Source organism: Lepidochelys kempii, chromosome 23, assembly GCF_965140265.1.
Source record: "Lepidochelys kempii isolate rLepKem1 chromosome 23, rLepKem1.hap2, whole genome shotgun sequence".
Taxonomy (NCBI): Eukaryota; Metazoa; Chordata; order Testudines; family Cheloniidae; genus Lepidochelys; species Lepidochelys kempii.
Genome location: NC_133278.1, coordinates 4,311,310 through 4,333,681, shown reverse-complemented (window position 1 = coordinate 4,333,681; position 22,372 = coordinate 4,311,310). Strand labels below are relative to the sequence as shown.

At 50.4% G+C, this 22,372-nt stretch overlaps 1 protein-coding gene across 1 annotated transcript in view; it reads left to right on the top strand.

Annotated features, from left to right (window-relative positions):
* NPAS1 (neuronal PAS domain protein 1) overlaps window positions 1-20,334 on the top strand; it is a 73,256-nt gene extending 52,922 nt beyond the window's left edge. Inside the window, exons 5-10 of the mRNA XM_073321710.1 lie at window positions 60-175; window positions 921-1,117; window positions 1,638-1,744; window positions 5,418-5,565; window positions 12,086-12,192; window positions 15,905-20,334. Of these exons, the coding sequence (XP_073177811.1) occupies window positions 60-175; window positions 921-1,117; window positions 1,638-1,744; window positions 5,418-5,565; window positions 12,086-12,192; window positions 15,905-17,169 (1,940 nt within the window). The 3' untranslated portion in view covers window positions 17,170-20,334. The remainder of the gene's footprint in view (window positions 1-59; window positions 176-920; window positions 1,118-1,637; window positions 1,745-5,417; window positions 5,566-12,085; window positions 12,193-15,904) is intronic.
* Window positions 20,335-22,372: the final 2,038 nt, after the last annotated feature.

Here is a 22,372-nt window from a genome sequence, read left to right as displayed (position 1 = left end):
CACTGTGTGGGGGGCTGGGTGTCTGAACCATGACACTGATCGCCCTGTGTCTGTCTCAGATCCTGCCGGCTCCCACGCGCCCCCCAAGCATGACGCCCTGGAACGATCCTTCTTCGTCCGTATGAAATCCACCCTGACCAAGAGAGGGCTGCACGTGAAGACTTCTGGCTACAAGGTAAAGGGGCCTGAGGGAGTGATCTGCTGCATGTAGTGGCCTTAAATGCCAAAACCCTTGTGTTGGGGGGGCACACGCCTCGTCCCCAGTGTCTTCCTACTGAGGCTGATGGTGTGGGGGTGATCAGATCTGAGCTCCTTGCTCCCAAAGACCTGATTGATCAATTGCAATGCAAATGCCCAAAGCCTCCCTCCTTCCCCACTAGCTGATCACCTCTACTGAGCCTGGGTCATTTTCTCCTGTTCAGACCTCCCTGCAGGCCCTGCCCCTGATGCTTCCTCCCAGCTGAGGCTGTGCTCTGCTGCCCAGGGTCCAAGCTGTCAATGGTTGGTGTCAGCCTTTCCTTCTCTTCCCTTCCCTCCCCGTGGCTGGCAGCTCTGCAATGGAGCAAAAGTTCAAAGGGATCCAGGAGTCCGTGGCCGCTGGATCGGCGCGAGCAGGAGGCGCCTTGTGTCAGGAATCAAGACCTGCAGCAGAGCCGGTCCCGAGGGCAGCTGGTCTGGAGTAGGTTGCCTGATTGGCTGACTCCTGCTCTAACCACTAGACATGACTGCCCGTATCCCGCTCTCTGACCCCTAGCTCCCTTTGACTCATTCCCGGCATGGCCTTGGCGTTAGGGGCCCAGACTCTCGGGCAGTGGTACGGCACGGGGACGCTGTCTCAGTGGATAAATGTTCCCCGCCCGTACACAACTCTCTCTCTTTCTCTCCGACCCCCCCCCCCCGCTCCCCACCACCACACACAGGTGATTCATGTCACTGGCCGTCTCCGCCCCCGCCTGCCGTCCTTCTCCCACGCCCATTCGGTCCTCAGCCGAGTCCTGGGGCTGGTGGCCCTGGCCCACACGTTGCCGCCTTCCACGCTCAGCGAGGTGCGCATCGAGAGCCACATGTTTGTGTTCCGGGTCAACATGGACCTGCAGATCGTGTACTGTGAGAGCAGGTGGGTTCAGGGGCAGGGGGCTGGGTCCGGAGGGACTCGGTTGGTGCCAGATTCTGCGCACAGCCACCCGGGGGTAAATCTAGAGCCATTGCAGTGGGTGTCTGGTCTGTGCCTTTTATTTTGGCCTCAGGTTAATACCTGATACAGCTTTGTATTCTGGGATTCTCTCTCGCCCCGCTACAAGGGATCTGTTCCGTTTCAGGCCCCAACTGGTGTGAAGCCACCGTCGCCCCATTGGCGTTGATGGGGCCAGATCCCCAGCTGGCGTGGATCTTACAGTCAATAGGGCCAGACCCCCCAGTTAGTGTCAACTGGAATCAGTGGAGCTGCGCCAATTTACCCACACTCGGGATCTGGCCCCTACCATCCAATAGCATCCTGGTGCATGCCAGGTCGCCACCCCTTCCTAGCCAGTCTCTATGCCGGGACGGGGGACAGTGGCGTTCAGCTGGTCCACCCTTTCCCATCTCGCTCTGCTTCTCCCTGCCTTTATAACTCCCTGCCTCTCCTCCGCCCACAGGATCAGCGATTATATGGACTTGTGCCCCTCGGAGCTGGTAGGGAAAAGCTGTTACCAGTTTATCCATGGTGAGGATGTGGAAGGAATCCGGCAGAGCCACCTGGACTGTAAGCATCCTAGTTATGGTCCCCTGCTTTGGTTTGCCCCAGCTCTTCCTCTCTTTGGGGTGAAGGGTCCATGCCATGTCGGTGGGGATAGGCATATAAAGGGACGTTTCAGAACCCAGCGGGCAGGGCTCTCTGCTGGATTTCCTAGCTTGTAAAATTCATCAGCTGGAGGCAGGAAGTGCTGTGGGAATGAGGCACTGGGCACCCAGGAGACCAGCTTTGTGTCCCAGATGTGCCACAGATCCCCTAGCATGCGTCACTTAAAAAAAAAATCTCAGTGCCTCAGTTTCCCCCATCTGTACAATGAGGTTACTCATCCTTCCTTGGTCTGTTTCGACCGTCAGCTTTTCTGGGTGGGGACTGTCTCTCCCTGGGTGTGTGGGTCCAGCCCCTAGCACAACATGGTGCCCTGCTCTCAGTTAGTGCTACCGTGACACACAGCAAGTTGTGCCTGCGTGCGGGATGCCGCCAGGTTCCTAGTGCAAAGGAAAGTTGTGTCCCCATCCTCTCCTGGGATACTTGCTGAACTGTCTCTGCCAATGGATTCTCCTCCCCCGTCACTGCCTCTGCAGGAGATGCCCCTGCCCTCTCCCTCTTTGTCATTTGCGTATTTTTGTTCCGCTTGGGTAAAGCTGCCTGCCCCGATCTGGGTCTAAGCTGCTTCTCTCCAGTGTCGGGAGCAGCTCCAAAGACCAAGTTGTCTCTGTGGCTGCTTGTTGAACTCTGGCTATGTCAGGTTTGCTTTGAGAGGGGTTCTGTTCCTGCCTCCCTGATTGTCCCTCCTGCGTGGGGTGCTCTCCCTGGCGACGGGGCCAGCCGTAATGCATGCACTCTGTCCATAGCTGGATTTCCTCCAGGCGGGCATGTGGCACTGTCTGTCCAGCAAGAGGTGCCATCAGACCTGTCCTTTCCCCAGCAGACCTGATGTGCTGAATCCCCGGCAAGTCTTGCTGAGCCTCAAGGGTCTTTGTAAACTGCAAACTGTCCCAATGGCTAAGTACTCATTTAAAACTTGACACCGTATTTCCAGTCTGAATGTGTCTAGCTTCAATTTCCAGCCATTGGATCATGTTAGACCTTCCTCTGCCGGACTGAAGAGCCCCCAGGTAGATACTGATAGGCTGGAATCAAGTCACCCCTTCACCTTCTCTTTGTTAAGTTAAATAGCTTGAGCTCCTTGAGTCTTATCACTATACGGCAGGTTTTCGGATCTTTTAATCATTTTTGTGGCTCTTCTTTGACCCCTCTCCAATTTATCAGCCTCCTTCTTGAACTGTGGGCCCCAGAACTGGACACAGGATTCCAGAAGCAGACGCACCGGTGCCAAACACAGACATAAGATAACCTCTCTGCTCCTATCTGAGATGCCCCTTTTTTATACATCCCAGGTTCGCATTAGATCTTTTGGCCCCAGTGTCGCACTGCGACTGCATGTTCAGCTGATTATCCAAATGTTTTTCAGAGCCACTCCTTCCAAAGGCTAGACTCCCCTATCCTGTAAGGACGGCCAACAGTCTTTGTTCCCAGGTGTATCCATTGACATTTAGCCACGTTAAGACACATAGTGTTTGCTGGTGCCCCGTTTACCAAGTGATCCAGATCGCTCTGTATCAGCGACTTGGCCTCTTCATTATTTACCACTCCACCAATTTTTGTGTCATTTCAGTGGTGATTTTCATGTTTTCTTCCAGGTCAGTGATAAAAATGTGAAATAGTGTAGGGCCAAGAACTGATCCCTGTGGGACCTCACTGGAAAGACATCTGTTGGATGTGGGTTTCCTGTTTACAGTGACATTTTGAGATCTATCAATTAGCCAGATTTAATCCATGTAACGTGTGCCATGTTAAACTAGGGGTTGATAGTTCCTTACCCAATGCTGATCTGGCTTTGGAGAAGTCCAAGCAGGCACCCAGGAATGGGCTGTGGATCAGCAAGGGGGTGCAAGAGACCTAGGGGAATATTGCAACCCCTTGTCTCCAGGGATGGATTTGGTCCGTGTGGTGTGTCTGAACGACGCACTAGCAGGCAATGGTTATGCCCCTGGGCAGGTGGGCTGATAGCAATCCTACTAAGCTAAGGAGTGTTGGGTTTGCTCAGTTCTTGGATGGGTGCCCTCTCAGGATCACTCAGGATGCTACAGGGAATAGTGCTCATGGCAAGTTAGGGAGCATGCTGCTCTCACTTGAGTCAGTGCTGACCCCAACATGGTACTAGGGGGGCTCTCCCTTTGCAGTCAGGGCTGGCCTTGCTGGTGGCGTTGCCACCTTTCAAATTGGATCCTGACCCCTTGTGATCATTAAAGATTCTCCGAACATCCCTGTCAGAATCCGAGCATTTAACCCCTGCTTGTCCAGGCGAGATCCCAACCCTGGAGATTAAATCCCTGCTCCCTAAACCACTCCCCTCCTGCTCCAGTTTCAACTGGACGCAGGATTCTTTCTACACTTCCTGGCCTAAACTGCAGGGCAGATGTTCAAACAGCTGCTGCATCCCACCTCAGAGAGGGAGCAGCTGGACTCGGGCCTTTATATGCAGCATGAAAGCTGCTTTGGATGAAAGGTGCAATCCGTTATTAATCATAACTAGCCCTTAACCTGTCAAACCTTTGAGCCGGGCCCCGGCGTGTATTATGGAGTCAGATAGCTTCAAAAGCCAGAAGGGACCACTGTGATCATAGAAATGTCGGGCTGGAAGGGACCTCAAGAGGTCATCACGTCCAGCCCCCTGCACTGAGGCAGGACCAAGTAAACTTAGATCAGCCCTGAGAGTCTGGTCTTAAAAACCTCCAATGACGGGGAGTCCACAACCTCCCTTGGACGCCTGTTCCAGAGCTTAACTCCCCCGAGAGTTCGAACGTTTGTCCTGATATCTCACCTAAATCTCCCTCGCTGCAGATTAAGCCCATTATGTCTTGTCCTATCTCCAGTGCACATGGAGAGCAAGTGATCATCATCCTCTTTATAACAGCCCTTAACATATTTGGTCGTCTACTCTGACGTCCTGTCTAACACGGGCCATAGGAATGCCCTGAATTAATTCCGGTTTGAACTAGCGCAGATCTCTTATATAAAAAACGTCCAGTCTTCACTGAACACTTGCCAGTGATGGGGAATCCACCGTGGCCCTTAGTCAATTGCACCAATGGTTAATTACTCTCACTGTTAAAAACTGACACCTTATTTCCAGTCTGAATTTGTCTAGCTTCCACTTCCAGCCATTGGATTGTGTTAGTCATTCCTCTGCTAGACTGAAGAGCCCATGATCACATATTTTTCCCCGTATGGTTACTGATAGGCTGGGATCAAGTAACCCTTTGACCTTCTCTTTGTTAACCTACACAGATTGAGCTCCTGGAGAATCTCACTATCAGGCAGGTTTTCCAATCTTTTTTATCATTCTCGTGACTCTTCTCTGACCCCTCTCCAGTTGATCAACCTCCAGCTTGAACTGGGGACATGAGCACTGGAGAGAGATGAAAGGGGCCACAGAGACATCCGAGATGATGACAAGCTGGATAAACCATTAAGAAGCCGTGGCTGTGATAAGTGGGACCATACCTTTCCTGGGATCGTGGGGAGGGTAAAAGCCCCTTTCTTGGCTCGCTGTGCTCATGATAGAGGGGAAGGGGTGGGGCCTGGCAGCCTTCAGCTGACAAACTTCTTTTTCAATTAGTGTTGAAAAAAGGCCAGGTCGTGACCCGCTATTACCGCTGGCTGCAGAAGAACGGGGGCTTTGTGTGGATTCAGTCGTGTGCCACCATCTCGGTCAATATCAAGAACCCCAGCGAGAAGAATATGGTCTGGGTCAATTACATCCTCAGGTGAGAGCACATGGTTGGGTTGTAACAAATCAGCAAGCTACCGAAGAGGGGCGTCGCTATTCTACATGCTGTGGCCATAGGGATAGATTCGCAGACCCTCCTGCTCCAAAAGCTCAGGCAGCTGCCACCCGCTGAGCTCCGGGGCAATCCCCATTCACTGCTGACTCTGTGGGGTCTAGGACACCCAGGTGAGCTGTTCTGAGTTCATCCAGGAGAGGGCAATGCTGTGTGCACAGGCTGTCGGAGGATCCCAAAGCCCTGTATGATGAACTAATGTTTGGATTATGGGAGCAGCCAATCAGGATCAGTGCGGGGCTGTGTTCCCTGTAAGCTGCGCTGGGCAGGAGAGATTAAATGCCGCACAGCCAGGTGCTCCTCCTTCCACGTGCTGCTCTGTCCTGCAGCTGCTCCCGGGACCATCCTGCTGGCTGTGCGGGGGGGTGCTGATGTCAGGGTGTCCCCCTCCACCCAGCCCCTGTACCCCATCTCCGTAGAGCAGGGCGGAGGGGACACAGCTGGACTCAGAACTCAGAGCTACTGTGGAGAAGGGTGAATGGCTGAGTGCCTTTCTTAAAGAGACAGTGCACTGTTTCTGAGATTTCTCCAGCAGCAGCTCACACAGTATCTGTCTGTCTGTTACACACACACGCACTCTCTCTCTCCCCCTCCCCCTGCCCATGTACCCCCATCTCCGCAGAGCGGAGCAGGGGAGACACCAGGGCTCAGGACAGAGCAGGAGAGCTTTCAATGAGTGTCTTAAAGAGACAGCGCAGGGCATCTCAGAAACTTTCCCAGCAGCCAGCACACATGCTGTCTCTGTGTCTCTCTCACACACACACACAGAGTCTCTGTGACACACACACTGTCTGTGTCACACACTGTCTCACACATATTGTGTCTGTGTCACACACGCACTGTCTCTGTGTCACAATCTGTGTCTCACACACACTGTCATGCACGCACACGCAAACATAGTCTCCGTGTCACACACACACACACACACACTGTGTCACACACGCACTGTCTCTGTGTCACACTCACCTCCCAACCCATACTTGTATTATTGTTGTTGTTGGTACTTCTTGGTACTTCCTGCAATGCACATATATTCTCTGTAATTTTATTCTTTCCAAGTGTGTTATTTTAGTGTTTTGACTGGTCTATGCCTTTCATCATTTGTATTTCTCTCACACTTACATTTAATTCTTTGAGTAGTGAGTTCTAAAATGCCTAACCTGTCCTGGCTGGAGTAATTATCCCTATTTAACTTTTTAAAAATATATATTGTCCCTAGGTTTTTTTTGTTTCTCCTGGTGGTGCACATCCACACATACCTCAGTGCACGTAACATTTATTCCCCACATGGATGGAAAAAATTAGAGGGAACATTGCTGGGTGCTCTGTAAACACATAGGAGGAGATGGTCCCTATAGGCAGTAAATGACCTATCCTCCCAATCCCCATGGAAGTGGGGGCAGTATTTACTAGCCTCATTGTAAACTGAGGCACAGAGTCTTGTGGTGACTTGCCCACGGTCATACTGTGGCAGAGTTGGGAATAGAACCCAGGAGTTCTGCCCCACAGGCCCCCCTCGCTACTCTAACCACACTCCCCTCACCCTTGCTCTAATCTCTAGACTATGCTCCCGCCTCAAGCTGGGAACGGAACCCAGGAGTCCTGCCTCCTAGTCTAGTGCTTTGCCCATCAGATCCAGCCAGGCTGGCTGATCGCTTTGTAAGTGTTTTAGTGATTAATACTCTTCATCGCAGCAGTTCCTGGTAGACAAGGATCCAGCTCCAGCCTGTACAGACTATTAAATATTGAGAGAAGCAGCAAACCTGATTGAAAACCTCCTTTGCCCCCCATCCCATTCCAGCAGGGCTGTAATTTGTTGAGAAAATATTTCTCTATAGCTGCAGAGTGTGGAAGACACCCTGGGAAATGTGATCTGAGACCAGCAGGTAGCTGCCATTTCCATCTCTATTGTCCACCTCCCTGCTAGGGCTGCAGGGGGAAATCTGCATCGCCCACAGTCCTGCTCTGATAGACGCACACAGAGCTGTGCGTCTCTGCTGGGCCCCATGCTCATGTATTCCAGGCAACGGTTTGCCCAGGTATAGGAACAGAAGCCCTCAAAGGTGTTTCGGAGTCTAACTTGCATTGAAATCAAAGGAGTCGGGTGCCTAAATACAGTCATCTATAGTAGCACTTAGAATCCCTGGTTGAGGTCACACGGGGAAATGGAGGCACAGGGAGAGGAAATGACATGCGCCATGCCACAACAGAGAAGGACATGGAACCTTGGAGGCCTGATTCCCAGACCCCTCTGCTCTAACCACTAGATATCACTCCCCTCCCTGACCTGGGACTAGAACCCAAGAGTCCTGACTCCCAACTCCCTTCTGTTCTAACCACTAGACACCACTCCTCTCCCTGAGTTGGGAACAGAACCCAGGAGTCCTGGCGCCCAGCCTCCCTGCTCTAACCACTAGATACCACTCCCCTCCCTACATTGGGACTAGAATCCAGGAGTCCTGACTCCCAGCCCCCTCTGCTCTAAACACTAGACCCCATTCCCCACCCAGAGCCCCTAACCTGTGCTGAGAGCTTCACAAACCCACAGTAAAAGATAGTGGGGGGATGGGGGGGAAACAGAGGCAAGCCCCAGATCCTCAAAGGCATTTAGGGGACCTAATTTCCACTGATTTCTGTGAGAGGATCCAGGATACGAAGTGACTTGTCCAGGCTCACCCTGCAGACCTAGGACTAGAACCTAGGTCTCCTGACACAGTATGTCTACGGAGCAGCTGGAAGAAGGCCAATGGCATTTTGGGCTGTATAAGTAGGAGCATTGCCAGCAGATCGAGGGACGTGATCGTTCCCCTCTATTCAGCATTGGTGAGGCCTCATCTGCAGTACTGTGTCCAGTTTGGGCCCCCACACTACAAGAAGGATGTGGAAAAATTGGAAAGAGTCCAGCGGAGGGCAACAGAAATGATTAGGGGACTGGAACACATGACTTATGAGGAGAGGCTGAGGGAACTGGGATTATTTAGTCTGCGGAAGAGAAGAATGAGGGGGGATTTGATAGCTGCTTTCAACTACCTACAGGGGGTACAGTGGATACAGGGGGGTTCCAAAGAGGATGGATCTAGACAGTTCTCAGTGGTGGCAGACGACAGAACGAGGAGTAATGGTCTAAAGTTGCAGTGGGGGAGGTTGGATATTAGGAAAAACTTTTTCACTAGGAGGGTGGTGAAGCACTGGAATGGGTTCCCTAGGGAGGTGGTGGAATCTCCTTCCTTAGAGGTTTTTAAGGTCAGGCTTGACAAAGCCCTGGCTGGGATGACTTAGTTGGCGACTAGGTCTTGCTTTGAGCAGAGGGTTGGACTAGATGACCTCCTGAGGTCCCTTCCGACCCTGGTATTCTATGATTCTGTGATTCCCCGCATGGGTGGGCAGACACGAGCCAGCTCAGTCCAAACAGCAGCAGAGCCAGAGTGGCTCAGGCAGTGGGGTGGGCCAGCCACCCTCGTACAAGCCTGCTCGACTGCCCAAACTGCTCCAACCACGCTGCTATTTTTAGTGTGCAACCTTGATCAGCACTCCCCGCTGGTGTGTGGATACAGCCATAGTCTAGTGCCCTGGCTGCTGTGACACCTGGGCCTTTGCACCAGGCCCAAGCAATGGATCTGGCCGTAAATATCCCTTCATCGGGGGCCGCCCCTCAGCTTAGCTTGGCGTGCCATTTCGCTGCACAAGGCGGCTGTCCCTTCAGCGCCGAGAGGCACCCGGATGTGGCCCCTGACCTTGACGCTAGACCACTTCAGGCGCAAAAGAAGATGTACATTTTTAACAGCGAAAGCAATTAACCCGCGGAACAATTCACCCCGGGTCGGGGTGGATTCTCCATCACGGACCATTTTTAAATCAAGACGGGATGTTTTTTAAAAAGCACTGCCCTAGGAATGATTTGGGGGCTGTTCTCTGGCCTGGGTTATGCAACAGGGGTCAGACTAGATCAGTGGTTCTCAAACGTTTGTACTGGTGACCCCTTTCACATAGCAAGCCTCTGAGTGCGACCCCCCCCCCATCAATTAAACACTAGTTTATATATTTAACACCATTCTAAATGCTGGAGGCAAAGCGGGGTTTGGGGTGGAGGCTGATCGCTCGCAACCCCCCATGTAATAACCTCATGACCCCCTGAGGGGGTCCCGACCCCCAGTTTGAGAACCCCTGGACTAGATGATCACAATGGTCCCTTCTGGCTTTGGAGAATTTTGGTCACTGGCCTCCGTAGCATCAGAAAACGGCTCTGAGCAAACATCGCAGGATGGGTGTGACACTGCAAAAAATCGCCACTAGTCTGGAGTGTCTCCCCCACCTGCACCATTAAAGCGACTCCAGAATGACACACTTTCTCTGGCGAGGAGAGGGGTTTTTTTTTTTTTTATATCTAAAATAAATTAATATATGAATGACTACAACAGATGGTTATTAATGGCTGTTTTTTTCCCCCCGCTAAAGCAAAAGGAGCTATTATTATGCTAATCCTGTAAGTAATTACAGATACCAGTGTATGATTTGTCAGGGTGATTAGTATTTTAGTTAATTAGTGCTGTAATTACAGAGACTAATTAACTTTCTCTCAGCCTTGCCGGAATGGAAACTTATTTACTTTCTTTTCTCTGGGAAGCAGCACGTGATGAATGATGAGGGGGCGGCAAGGGGGACCCTCCCCATCCCAACCCAGACCGAGCCCACTGTCAGCAGGTCGCTCTCGGGGGCGCTCCCCTGTCGCTAGCCTCCCCAGTCATGCGCCCTGGCTGGGCTAGATTGGAAGGGAGACCAGCTAGTGGTTACTCTCTATATTGTTATATGGGATGGGACTGTGATTTACAGAGAGGGTCTGGGGGACTCAGGACTCCTGGGTTCTATGGCTAACCCTGGGAGGACAGTGCAACCCAGTGATTAGTTCTCTATAGCAGGAAGTGGCTAGAGAAGGGGACCAGGACTCCTGGGTTCGCCTCTCAGCTTAGAGCGAAGGGAAGCCTAATGCTTAGAATAGCATATGTCCTGTTTCACCTTCTGTAAGATGATGGGGGGTTGTCATGGCTACCTTGTAGGGCTTCTGGCGTAATTATTGTTAATAAAGTGCTTTGGGATCCTTGGAGTCAAGCTGATACAAACATGGAGGAGGGTGGGCCAATTTCACTCCTGGTGTAGCACAATCTACCTCAAGGGAGTTACACTGCTGCACCGTGACGCTATGGGTGTTACACCAGGGGAGAACTTGGCGCTGTGCTTTTCCCCTTCCTCCCCACTCCGAGCTCTGGCAGAGCCGTTTGCAGGGGACGGCTCATTTGAATCAGAGCCAACTCTGCCCGTCCATAAACAATGAAACCCCAAAGCTGGCTGTTTTCTAAAAGAGAGAGCTTGCGATTTCCAATCTGTCCTTGTTTGTTCTTGGACAATAAGGCGATAGCCCTAGTGGAGTTGTTTTGCAGAGACCAGCCTGCAGGTGGCTGGCTGTGTCAGCTTGAAATCAAGTTTTCCTTCTTCGGTTCTTTTGTTAGGGCTCAGTTGGTTTAATTTCATGGCCTCCCAGCAGGCTTAGCAGTCTACCAAGGATCAGCACACACTGCTCTGTCTCCTTTGGGAGGCCCTTTCTAGGATGGCTTGGGGGATAGGAGTACTAGACTGGGCCACAGGAGACCTAGGTTAAATTCTCAGCTCCCTCACAAACTGCCTGTGACCCTGGCAAGTTACTTAGACACCTAAGTCCACCTTTTAGATGCCGCTGACATTTTCAAAGGTGGCGCCTAAGCCCATGGGCACCTAAATCTCCTAGGTGCCTACGGGCTTGTCTGTACAGAGACACTCAGAGCTGGTCTACACTAGACGGTTAGATCAACTCAGCTACATCACTCAGGAATGTGAAAAATTCACACCCCGAGAGACACAGTTAAGTTGACCCAAACCCAAAGCACTAGATTGATTGATTAAAACTTCTTCCAGCTACCGCCTCTTGGCAAGGAGGATTTACTACAGGTGTACCGCTGTGCAGTTTCTAGTGTAGACCTAGTTTCAGGAAAGTTTAGTCTGAATTCACTTTTAAAATGGATTAGTTGAACTGAACTAAACCCCTCCGTGGGTGCTCTTATCCAGAATTAAAATGGACTTAATTCGATTTAGCTGAATTCACTTCTGAAGTGAAATAGAACCCAGGAGTCCTGACTCCCAGCCCCTCTCTGCTCTAACCACTAGACCACACTCTGCTCCCAGAGCTGGGGATAGAACCCAGGTGTCCTGAATCCCAATCATCCCACTGTGCTCTAACCACTGCCCTTCCAGACCTTGAATTCAAACCCAGGAGTCTTGGCTCTTAGTTCCCTGCTCTAATCACTAGCCCATACTGCCTCCCACGGCACCTAAGCTTGTGCTACAGAAATCCCATCCATGGAGGGAACAACCTGATCTGTTGTTTCTCTGATTTACTTTTGCCAAACCCTTTTAGCAAACCCGAGTGTAAGAACACGGCCCTGGACATCTTCCAGCTGCCTGGGATTCCAGCCCGACAGACCGATGCCTCCGACGTGTCCGACTTGGAACCCGACTTCAAAGGTAAAGCTGACTGCTGCGCTCTGATGGGTATTTTAGCTTTGGCTTTGCCAATATACCCACCATGAAGGAATTAACTCAGGGGAGTTCTCTGGCCTGTGTCACACAGGGAGGTCACACTAGATGATCACAGTGGTCCCTTCAGGCCTTACAATCTATGAATGCCCCAGACTGGCAGTCCCAGCCCCATCTCTCTAGGTGAGCCGGGGGGGAGAAGGGGGGAGGCTCTTTTTTCTAAGCCATTTCTAGCCCCATTGCGGCTCTGGGAGGTACAGTCATGCAGGGGGTGGGGAGCTATTCAAAAAGGAGTGCTCTCCCTTCTTCTAAGTCATGACCCCAGAGGGCATTTCACTGTGGTTGTGGGAGATTTGGGCTTGCAGATAAGGGGCAAAAAGTAAGCCCTGACTTCATGATCATTAAGGATCATTTTCATCAGCAACCTGAGGGCATCTCCTCAGCTGGCATAAATCAGCCAAGCTCTGACTGCCACAGAGCTCCAGTGATTCACACACGTTAACCCCCTGTGTCCTGGCCAAATTCCAGTTTGGGCAAGAACTATCAGCTTCCCCTAATCCTTCTGCAATTTCAAATACACGGGGGGGTTCATGTTCACTTCCTTGCCTGTTCTATGGCTTTTAACAGGCCGCTGCACCCCACCCCAGAGGTAGCTGCATTTCAGGGAGGGTTGAAATACATCATCTCTCCTACCCATTACAGGGGCAAGTATCATGGGGCTTTTTGACTGAATGCTTGTAAGGTGCTTTAAGATCCTCCGGGGAAGGATGCCACAGCAGGGCAAAGCATGGTTAATTTCACTCCAGACACAGCCTCATCTTAATTAACCTCTCTTGGCGTATGATAAATTATATCATAGGGTCATGCTCCGAGATAGCATAGTGTGGCAGTCCTTTGCTAGGGGGTCAGATGGTGTGTGTGTCAGGGAGGCGGATTTCCAGGGACGGTAGAAACTTTGGATCTGCAGGTAAATTCCTGCCCCTCACAAACACTCAGTACTCGTGTTCGTCTCTTGCCAGGCTCCCTTTGACAACCTCCCAGGTAGCAGCATGCACAACAGAGGAGCATACTTCACCCCTCTCAACTGCTTTTCATTTGAGGATCTCAAAGCACTTTACAGGCATTAATTAATGCAACCTCCTGGGACATAAGGATCTATTGTCCCCACAGGAGAGACCAGAACCCAGGAGACCTGGCTCCCACTATCCCTTTCTAACTACCTCTTCTCAGCCCCCACTTCTAGCTTTCAAATCTGACAGCGCCATGGTAGGCTCTCTGGAGTCCCAAAGGATCACAGGGCTAAAGCTGCGGGAAACATCAGGTTTGCCCTAGTCATAATGAATTCCACGCACCCTCCTCCTCATGGTGCACTGGAAGCCAGGTCAGTGTATCAGACCCCTACGCCTGTGCCAATGTACGGTCTGCCAGGGTCCTACTCGGTCATCACCACTCTCCCAGCAACCACCAAGGACCCCCTTCCGGCTGGCCTACTTGAAAGATACCCAACTCTTGCTTTTCACACTCACCAGTTGCTAAAATCCTCCAGTATTATTCTTAGGTGTATTACGGTAGCGCCTAGGAGCCCCAGCCAGAGACGAGAACCCCATTGTGCTAGTTGATTGCGATTAGGTGTATTATGGTAGCCCCAGTCACATGCCAGGGCCCCACCATGGTAGGTGCTGTACAAAGACAGCCCCAAAGAGCTGACGGTCCCACTATAAGACAGGAGACATCAGATGGGGACAGATGAATGGGGGAGCCTGGGGAACCAGTTGAGACCGTGTTAGTCAGCACCTACCGTTGCTTCCTTAAAAGCTGACCATAGACACACCCCACCCTAAACATCTCTCCAATCCAGCCCAGCCTCTCTCCCTCCCCCTGTGTTACTGTAGTTACATGAGTACGGAACCCTGTGCATCCTACTTCAGACAGCAACCTGCAAAGCCTGGTTACGTATGCGAAATCCAGAGCAGACAGAGCTACAATGACCGAGTAGAGGGTTGGCCCACGGCCTAGTGGCAGGGTGTGACTACACCAGAAGATAGTATTAAGTTGGTCGAAAGTTTCCCATCAAAACAGTTTTCAGATGAAAAATTGGGTTTTTGTGGAAACCAGATTTTTCACGCTGAGTGCCTGTGTCCTGTGGAAAACGTACATTTTGCATGGGAAAAACAAACTAGTTCATCCAAAACCGGAAGTATTTTGATTTGGATATGCTACCACAGAGCCTCATAGGAGTTGTAGTGTGGTTGGCTTGTGTCCCCATTCTCCTGTATGGGCTGGGATCCCTGGCCAGACCACATCTCCCATGATGCCCCACAGCTAAGGACTCCCATGGTGCACGATCTCCCTTCTGCAAGAGGCAAGACCCAGAGGCATCGTGGGAAATGTCATCCAACAGAGAGCCTGGCCAATAGAGCGTAGAAGCAGGAGGCTTTCCATGATGCACAGTGGCAGCATTTCCAAATAGATTTTTTTGTCCAGATGAAATTTTTTTGGTATTCAAATCTGATGGGAAAAAAAATGAAATGTGCTGTAGAAAACTCAGACAAAATAATGTACTGTGTTGTTTTTAGGCTTGGCAGAATTCAAGTTTTATAATTTCAACCCCTATTAATGTTTATTTTAAGCATTTTTAAAATTTATCAATTTAAATTTTCAACATGGCGAGAAACTATGGGGTGTCAGACAACTATTTATTGACAGGACCCATTGAAATTCAAAACATTAAAGCGTTATGTCTGTTAAACCCCATGTCAAAATATGCTAAGGAGCCTTAAATCAAGCTGGAATAAGTTCCCTGGTAGCATTTTTCTTACTTTGCCTATCTGTACATTTCTATTATTATCAATGGAAATATTATTTCATCGGTTTGCATGTGAAAATGGTGAAATAAGCATTTACCGACAAAAAAACAAATCCTTCCAAATCTAGTTGTTTTTAATTTTAAAAAAATCCATGGAAAATATCCATTTTCTGACCAGCTCTACATGTAGAGAAGAAACCAGCACTGGCCCTTGGTGACGAATGAAATAGATGGGACCCAAACAGCATTTCCCCATCTCCAATGTATTGCCCTATAGAGAGGATCCAAGTTTGGGCCCTTAACCAGCCCAGAGCATGAAGGAATCCTATTGCACTGAAGCTATAGACAACCCTGGAGACAGGCAGGTTGGGCTAGTGATTAGCGCACAGCCCTGTGCATTGTGTCGCCCGGGTTCTATTCCTGGTTCTGGTACAGTGTGACCTCGGGCGCTGCTCAGCATCTTGGTTTCTCCGTCGGTATAGCAGAGGTGGTCAGCACTGTGGCGCTGAACCGGAGTTGTAATATTCAGATGGAAGAAAAGCACAAACTTATTAAGGGAGCTAATCTTTGTCCTCTCCTCTTTGGCCATAAGGCTGAGAATCAGATCCGATCTGGCAGGAGGGGGACAGTCTAAGAGGAAACATGCCGTGTTGACTTTGCATCGCTGGTTTGTGCATGCCATGAGGTTGTGATCATTAGCTGCTCTGCAGGTAGGAAGCAGCTATAAAATGGGATGTAACCTCCCATTAGGTGTCTCGCTGGAAAAATATTTTGTTAGATAAAATAAACCCATCACCTGCTGGCAGAAAGCAGCTAGGTGGAGTTTAACAACCTCCGTCCAGATCCCTTGCTGAGTAGGCTGCTCCTGAATCACCTTCTCTTCTTCCCTTCCAGAGAGCGACCATGGGCCGGAACACAAGCAGGGGAACCAGTTTCTGCCCAAAGCGGCTGGGGCCTTGGCCAAAGGTTACTCCCGGAGCACTCCGGATGATGGGGCCCGTTGCTCCATGGCGGAGAACAACGCCAGCAGCCCGGAAATGAGCTACAAGGATGAGGACGTGTCGGAAGGCGCTGGGGCGAGCGACGCCGAGAGCAGGCACAGGGGGCCCCGGAGCAAACGGATCAAGCTGGAATTCCAGCCGGAAAGCCCCCCCCGGGAGGCCTCGCTCGTCAGCACTGAGGAGTCGGACAGCGGCAGCGAGGAGGAACCTGATCTCCCGCCCCAGCCGGTGGCGCTGGAGAGGAGGGTGAACGGGTACAATATGGCGGCAGGGAGGAACGCGGGGCCGAGCCAGCCTTGCACATCGGAGTTCGCCTCCGTCATCCAGACCCAGAGGAGCTACCCACCGAAAACCAGTGCAGCGCTTAGCATTAAGACAGAGCAGAGCCAGGCTCCCAAGTACGACAAGGCCGCCCTGTGGACCTACCCCTCTGCCCGGGATGCCCTCCACGAGGGACCCCCCTACACTGTGAGCAAAGCACTTAGCCTGGAGAAGCCCATTCTGAGGCAAGCCACTTCCCACTTGTACGTCTCCATCCCGGACTCAGTCCTCACCCCTCCCGAGATGGACAGCAGCGGAGGCCTGGCCAAGGCCCCCTTCAGCACATCTCCCCGGGCTATGCTGCCGGCCCCCTCAGCTGAAACGCTCTCCCCCCCGCTCTCGGGCTCACCGTGCGAGGAAAGGGCCACGTCGACGCCCTTCGCCCCCCTGGTCTATCCTGGCGAGATGGAGGCGCTCCAGCGGTTCCACGCGGGGAACGTGGTCCTCCCGCTGGTGCACCAGCTTGGCGGGCACCACGGCATCGCCAGCACCACCGGCTCCCAGAGCCTCTACACCACCAGCACTATCCGATACGCCCCAGCTGACGTGACCCTGGCTGTGCCAGGCAATGTGCTGCCTGCCTCCCATGCGATCAACCTCATGGACATCGGCAGCGTGGAGTCCAAGGCCTCCATGGAACTCATGTACCACCACATCCAGCGGCTCAACATGGTGGCGCCGTTCGGGAACTCAGCCAGTGCCACCGGTTTGGCGCAGATTTCGGGCGCCGCGGGGGGCGTTTTCACAGCTGCCGAATCCTTGTTCTCTACGCTGCCCTTCTCCATGGCCAGCGGCGGCATCCACAGCCTGTCAGCCACAGAGCGCAAAGAGGACTAAGCCAAGCAGCTGCCCTGAAGGCGTCTCGTTAGATACGCCACCCCGAACTGACTCTGCACTGAGCTCTGCGCTGAAGTCCGTGCTCCTTTGAAACTCATCTCGGGGGCTCGCGACCACAGGAGCTGCTGGATGTTTCAGCAGGGAAAAATCTTTATTCTGGAATCAATCCTCATGTCTCATTCCCCCGCCCCACAACTAAATCACAGCACAAATCAGTATTCTGCTCCCTGATTCATAGCTTTATCCTTCTGGGTCAGATGCTCCTGTTACGCTGGTGTAAATCCAAAGCAGGTCCATGAGTTACTCCAGATTTACACCAGAAAACAGAATCTGCACTTTTTAAAAATCAGCTACCCTTTGTGGAAGAGCCAGAATCATAGCAAGCATCAGCTCACCCCTCCCCCCCTTCCTGATTTATATCTTTAAAAGCAGGATGAGCTTCCTTCCCCTCTTTGCCTTTTCTCCCATTATTGCATAATGGTGCATGGGAAGAAAGGACGCTTTGCACTCATGACGTGACCCGATTTCCATCAAAAAATGGAGCCAGGCTGATTTACAGCAGTAGAGGATCTGGCCCCTCGTACTTTTCCAGCTTCAAAATGCTGTATAAACGTTAATCAATCCTTACTGCCAGACACTTATTATGGAGCTGAATATCATCCCCATTGTTGAAACTGGGGGCCAGATTCTGTTCCTCTTCTGTTACACGGGGGTAAAATCTGGAGTGATTCCATGGTAACCAAGAGCAGAACAGGGTTTGGGGAAGCCAAGACACCGAGAGAGCAATGTAAATTGGAGCAAATGGATGCAGCTTCCGTAGAAATCTGTGGGGTAAATGCAGCAGGGAGGGCATGAGTAGCAAAGTGAGTTGCTTATTCTGATCAGTGGGGAAGGCAAAATGAGGTGACTTACACCCTCTCCATAGCTGCTTTAATGTGTAAGACAATGCGCCCATCCCTCATCACCTCCTCTTTATCTTACCAGCTCCAGGTGGCTGCTTCTCTTACCCCTCCCAGCCCTGTTGGCCTCTTCAGCTTGTAAGTTTCAGTCGTGTCCCAGCCGCATATAACTGCAGGTCAGACTAATTGACCACTTATGCCTGTTTTCTGACCCACCGAGCAGTTTGGCCCAGCGCTCTGTAAGGGCTAACTATGCTTAAGTGCTTTTCCTTGCAGATTAACAACAAAATAAAGAGAGTGCTTTGATCTTTCGGAGTGGGTGACAGGGGATGGATCAGTTGGTGATTGCCTCTTCTGTTCCTTCCCTCTGGGACACCTGGCACTGGCTGCTGTCGGAAGACAGGACACTGGGCTAGATGGACCTTTGGTCTGACCCAGTATGGCCGTTCTTATGTTCTTCAGCCAGGCCTTCTGCTACCCTGCTCTGTGCCAGCAGCAATCTTCCTTTTATTCCTCCCTAGAAGGAGGGGGAATTGGTTAAAAAAAAAAAGAGAGAGGCTTCTCCCCCAACTCCACTGAGTGTTTTTCTCCTATTCAAGGAAGGATGAATGGAAGCTGGATGCAAAGAAAAGGGTTTCCAGGTTGCTCTAGCGGCTTGGCTGGAGAGTTCCTGTTCTTCTCATTACCATCATTTTCATGGCAGGGCCTTTTTCCTAAGAGGGAGTGAGCGAGCCCTCTCCCCAGCTTCCAGTGGCTTCAAACACTAGCTATACTCAGCTGAAATCCAGCCCACACAGCCACAAATTGCATTTGCTTTTAAGCTACAGCAAGAGCATTTGCACTCACCTCCCTGTCAAATGTTGCTTAAGATACTCGATAAACACTTAAATGGTCATTCGACCAGAGTGTGTAAGAACGATGGTCATCTGTGGTTAGGGCTTCCACCCACAGTTCAGTCCCCCTGATTCCTCTATTTCTTTATCCAAAGGGGAACAACTTCAACAGGAGAATCTGAGAGCCTGACATCAGAATATCCCATTGGTTAGGGCACACCTGAAAGGTGGGAGACCCCCGTTCAAATCCTCTTTCATCATCTGGGAGAGAGGGGAATTGAATCCTGGTCTCCCACACCTTCGGTGAGTGCTCCAACCACCAAGTGGGCAGCATCTCCTTCTTCTCTGGCCAGATTTGAATAGGACCCAAGTATATAGGTGTGCTCGGAGCATGGCCACCGGCTCAAGACTCGCAAGCAAACGCCTATCTTCCTCAGGTGTGTAGATCATGCTAGGGCCTAGGCATGAGATAGACACCCAGATGCCTTGAATGAGGCATTGTGCATATGCCCAGAGGCAGAAACTTGGGTACCCAGGGAAGATTTAGGCACCAGGTTTAGGCAACTAACCAGTTATGCCGAGCAGGGGTGGGGGGGTTGTGGATTGGGATGGTGCCCGAATCAGAGATTTAGGTGCCTAAATGCCTTTATAGATCTGGGCTGTCATTCAGCAAAGTCATTGGAAGCGACACTGATTTACTGTAGTCCCTTATTCCTTGATGTGTATTTAAAGCTGTTGGAATGACAGCCCTGCCAACTGACCCCTGCCATGGTAAGCCCACCCACTAGGGATGAGAAGTTCCATTTCTGTGGTCTGTTCAATCCATGGCTTTTGCGCTGAGATTGCCAAGAGGGGGAACTGCTGTGGGGCCAACTAGGAACTAAATTAAGATCAACTAATTTCCCAGATCACCGCACACCAGCGAGCAGTGTTCACGGTCACGCTGGGCTGGATTTGAACCAGTGACTAGTTTGAAAGGCTGGCATTGTACGACAGAGCCTCTTCCAAGCAATCCAACCGCTCCCCCTGCAAACACAGCCCTTCAACTGAATGATCCAACAAAAATAAGCCCTCAGGGGGGTGCCAGAGCCACCTCTGAACCCCTTCCTTCCCGCAAGCTAGGAGAACAAAAGGAGGCAAAGAGAACTCCATTGGCTGCACTTAAAAAGGTAAACCGATGTCATGACTTTTAGCACTTATTTAAAAAAAAAAAAAAGAGATTTGTATAATTCTGTTAAACAAAACCCAACCCCAACCAGTAGTGCTTATATGCCACGTTCTTTTTCTGTAACTTTTGCTAAAGGATCTCTGTGTGTTTTTTTAATTTTTCCATTCCCATTCGTCCGATGAAGGTAGCTTCCATCGTTGACTGGGTGTTGTCATTGTGGCTGCTTTCTGCGGTCCAGGATTTCAATGAAAATAAAATTAAAAAAAAAAAAAAGGAATCAACTTGTTTCTCCCCTTTTGGTTTCATGAAAAGAAACCATGAAATGAATGAAACGCCATGGAACAGCAGCAGAACATGTCAGCTCCCAGCAAGACACAGGGCTTGGGGCGGGGATGGAAACCCACTGTGAACAGCCAAGGATTTGATTGTCAAAGGTGCTGGCAGCCACAACTGTTGCCAGTCTTAATGGGAGTTGTGGGTGCATGGCACCTCTGAAAATCAGGCCATTTGCTTGCAAACATGCCTTAAATTGGGGAGTAGGTTTCAGTTTGGTACCAGGGAATTCATACACACATCTATCCCTGCCTCTCTAGCAGAGGCCCAGAAGCTGTCAGTCAACAGCACATGATCTGTGAAGAAGCACCCAGTGTATTTTCAATGATGACTGGATCTGATGGCTATTTGCTAGCAGATTTAAAGAAGTGAAGTGATTTTCACGACAGCAAAACTCACTCTGTCAGACTTTCCAAAGCTGTGCTTAAGAATACCTGGAAAGGTTTCAGACTGACAGGAATTGGGCAGATGGATGGTCCCTACTTTAATCCCTCTCACAGGAAATGCAGCTGGACAATGCATTAAAACAAGACATTCAGAGCCATAGCCCTGGACTCAGCAGCTCTTCTGAGGTAAGTTACATGAGGGGGCTTTTATTTTTGGGTCCAGGGAAGAGAGCAGGAGACCCTTCCACTGCTCTTTGCATTTTCTGTTCCGTTCTTGCTCCATCTCTTACTGCTTACACCCTCCTTTGTCATTAGCTTTCATGCATACATGGCATTTAAAAGAAATAAAATTATTAGTCAGTAATGTTTCACATTCAATCATATGCTTAGAAGCTTCAATATTTGACTGCAGTTTTCTTCTTTAGATCTGGGTAAATATTCTCCCTTTCAGATGAGGAAACTGACTTGGCCACAGACCCAGCCAGTGTCAGAGCAGGGGATAAAACCCAGGAACACCAAAGCAAACCCATCCCTTACACTTAGCACTAGGCCACACTCCTTCCCAGAGCTGAAAATATAACCGAGGATTCTTGACTTAATCCCTTGCTCCAGGCACTAGACCATGCTTCATGAATAACCATCCGACATTGCTTCATCTTGCTCAAGTACATCAGTAAAAAGAAAAGGAGTACTTGGGGCACCTTAGAGACTAATCAATTTATTTGAGCATGAGCTTTCGTGAGCTACAGCTCACTTCGCTGTAGCTCACGAAAGCTCATGCTCAAATAAATTGGTTAGTCTCTAAGGTGCCACAAGTACTCCTTTTCTTTTTGCGAATACAGACTAACACGGCTGTTACTCTGAAAAAAGTACATCAGTGTTTCACTCAAACTCAAAGGGAAAAGAAGAGATTTTACGTGATAAGTTAATGTAAACTTCTACAAACTTTACTGGGCGAGCTGCTGCATCCATCATGGAAAGCAGCTATCAGAAGGTTATCAGAAAGATTCTCGTAGAAATTGCTTCAAAATAATGAGGACTGGCAGCGTTTGCAAAGCCCAGGCTAGTTATAGGGCTCATCTAGTCTCTTGGGCATTGTACCTCTTGGGTATTTCAAAAGGTGCTCGCCAAATGAGCCAAGCAGCAGATACCATAGGGAAATAGGACAGAGTTTATAAACTGGAGAAAAAAGTTCTCACAACAGCTATTAGTGAAATGTGCCAAACTGACAGTCCTATATGTTTTATTCACAACACACACAACATGCCTGCATGGTGCTTTAACAGACAAGTCCCTGCCCCAAAAAATTTACAGTATAATTTAAATAGGTGGACAACTAATAAGGAAAAAAGGCAGATGCCTCAGAAAGGGAAGAGAGCTAATCGTCATTAGAAAGGCCAGGCAAAAGCAGCAGGTCAGATGGAGATATCAGCAAGATACTGAAACCCTCAGGAGAGATGCTACAGCAGTGCAAAGCAGATTAAGTACACCACAGAAGCTGCAGCAGGGGAAAATGGTCCAGGTATGTTTTGCATTAGTTATGAAAACTGCGATTAACACATTCCATCTGCTCAACTCCTCACC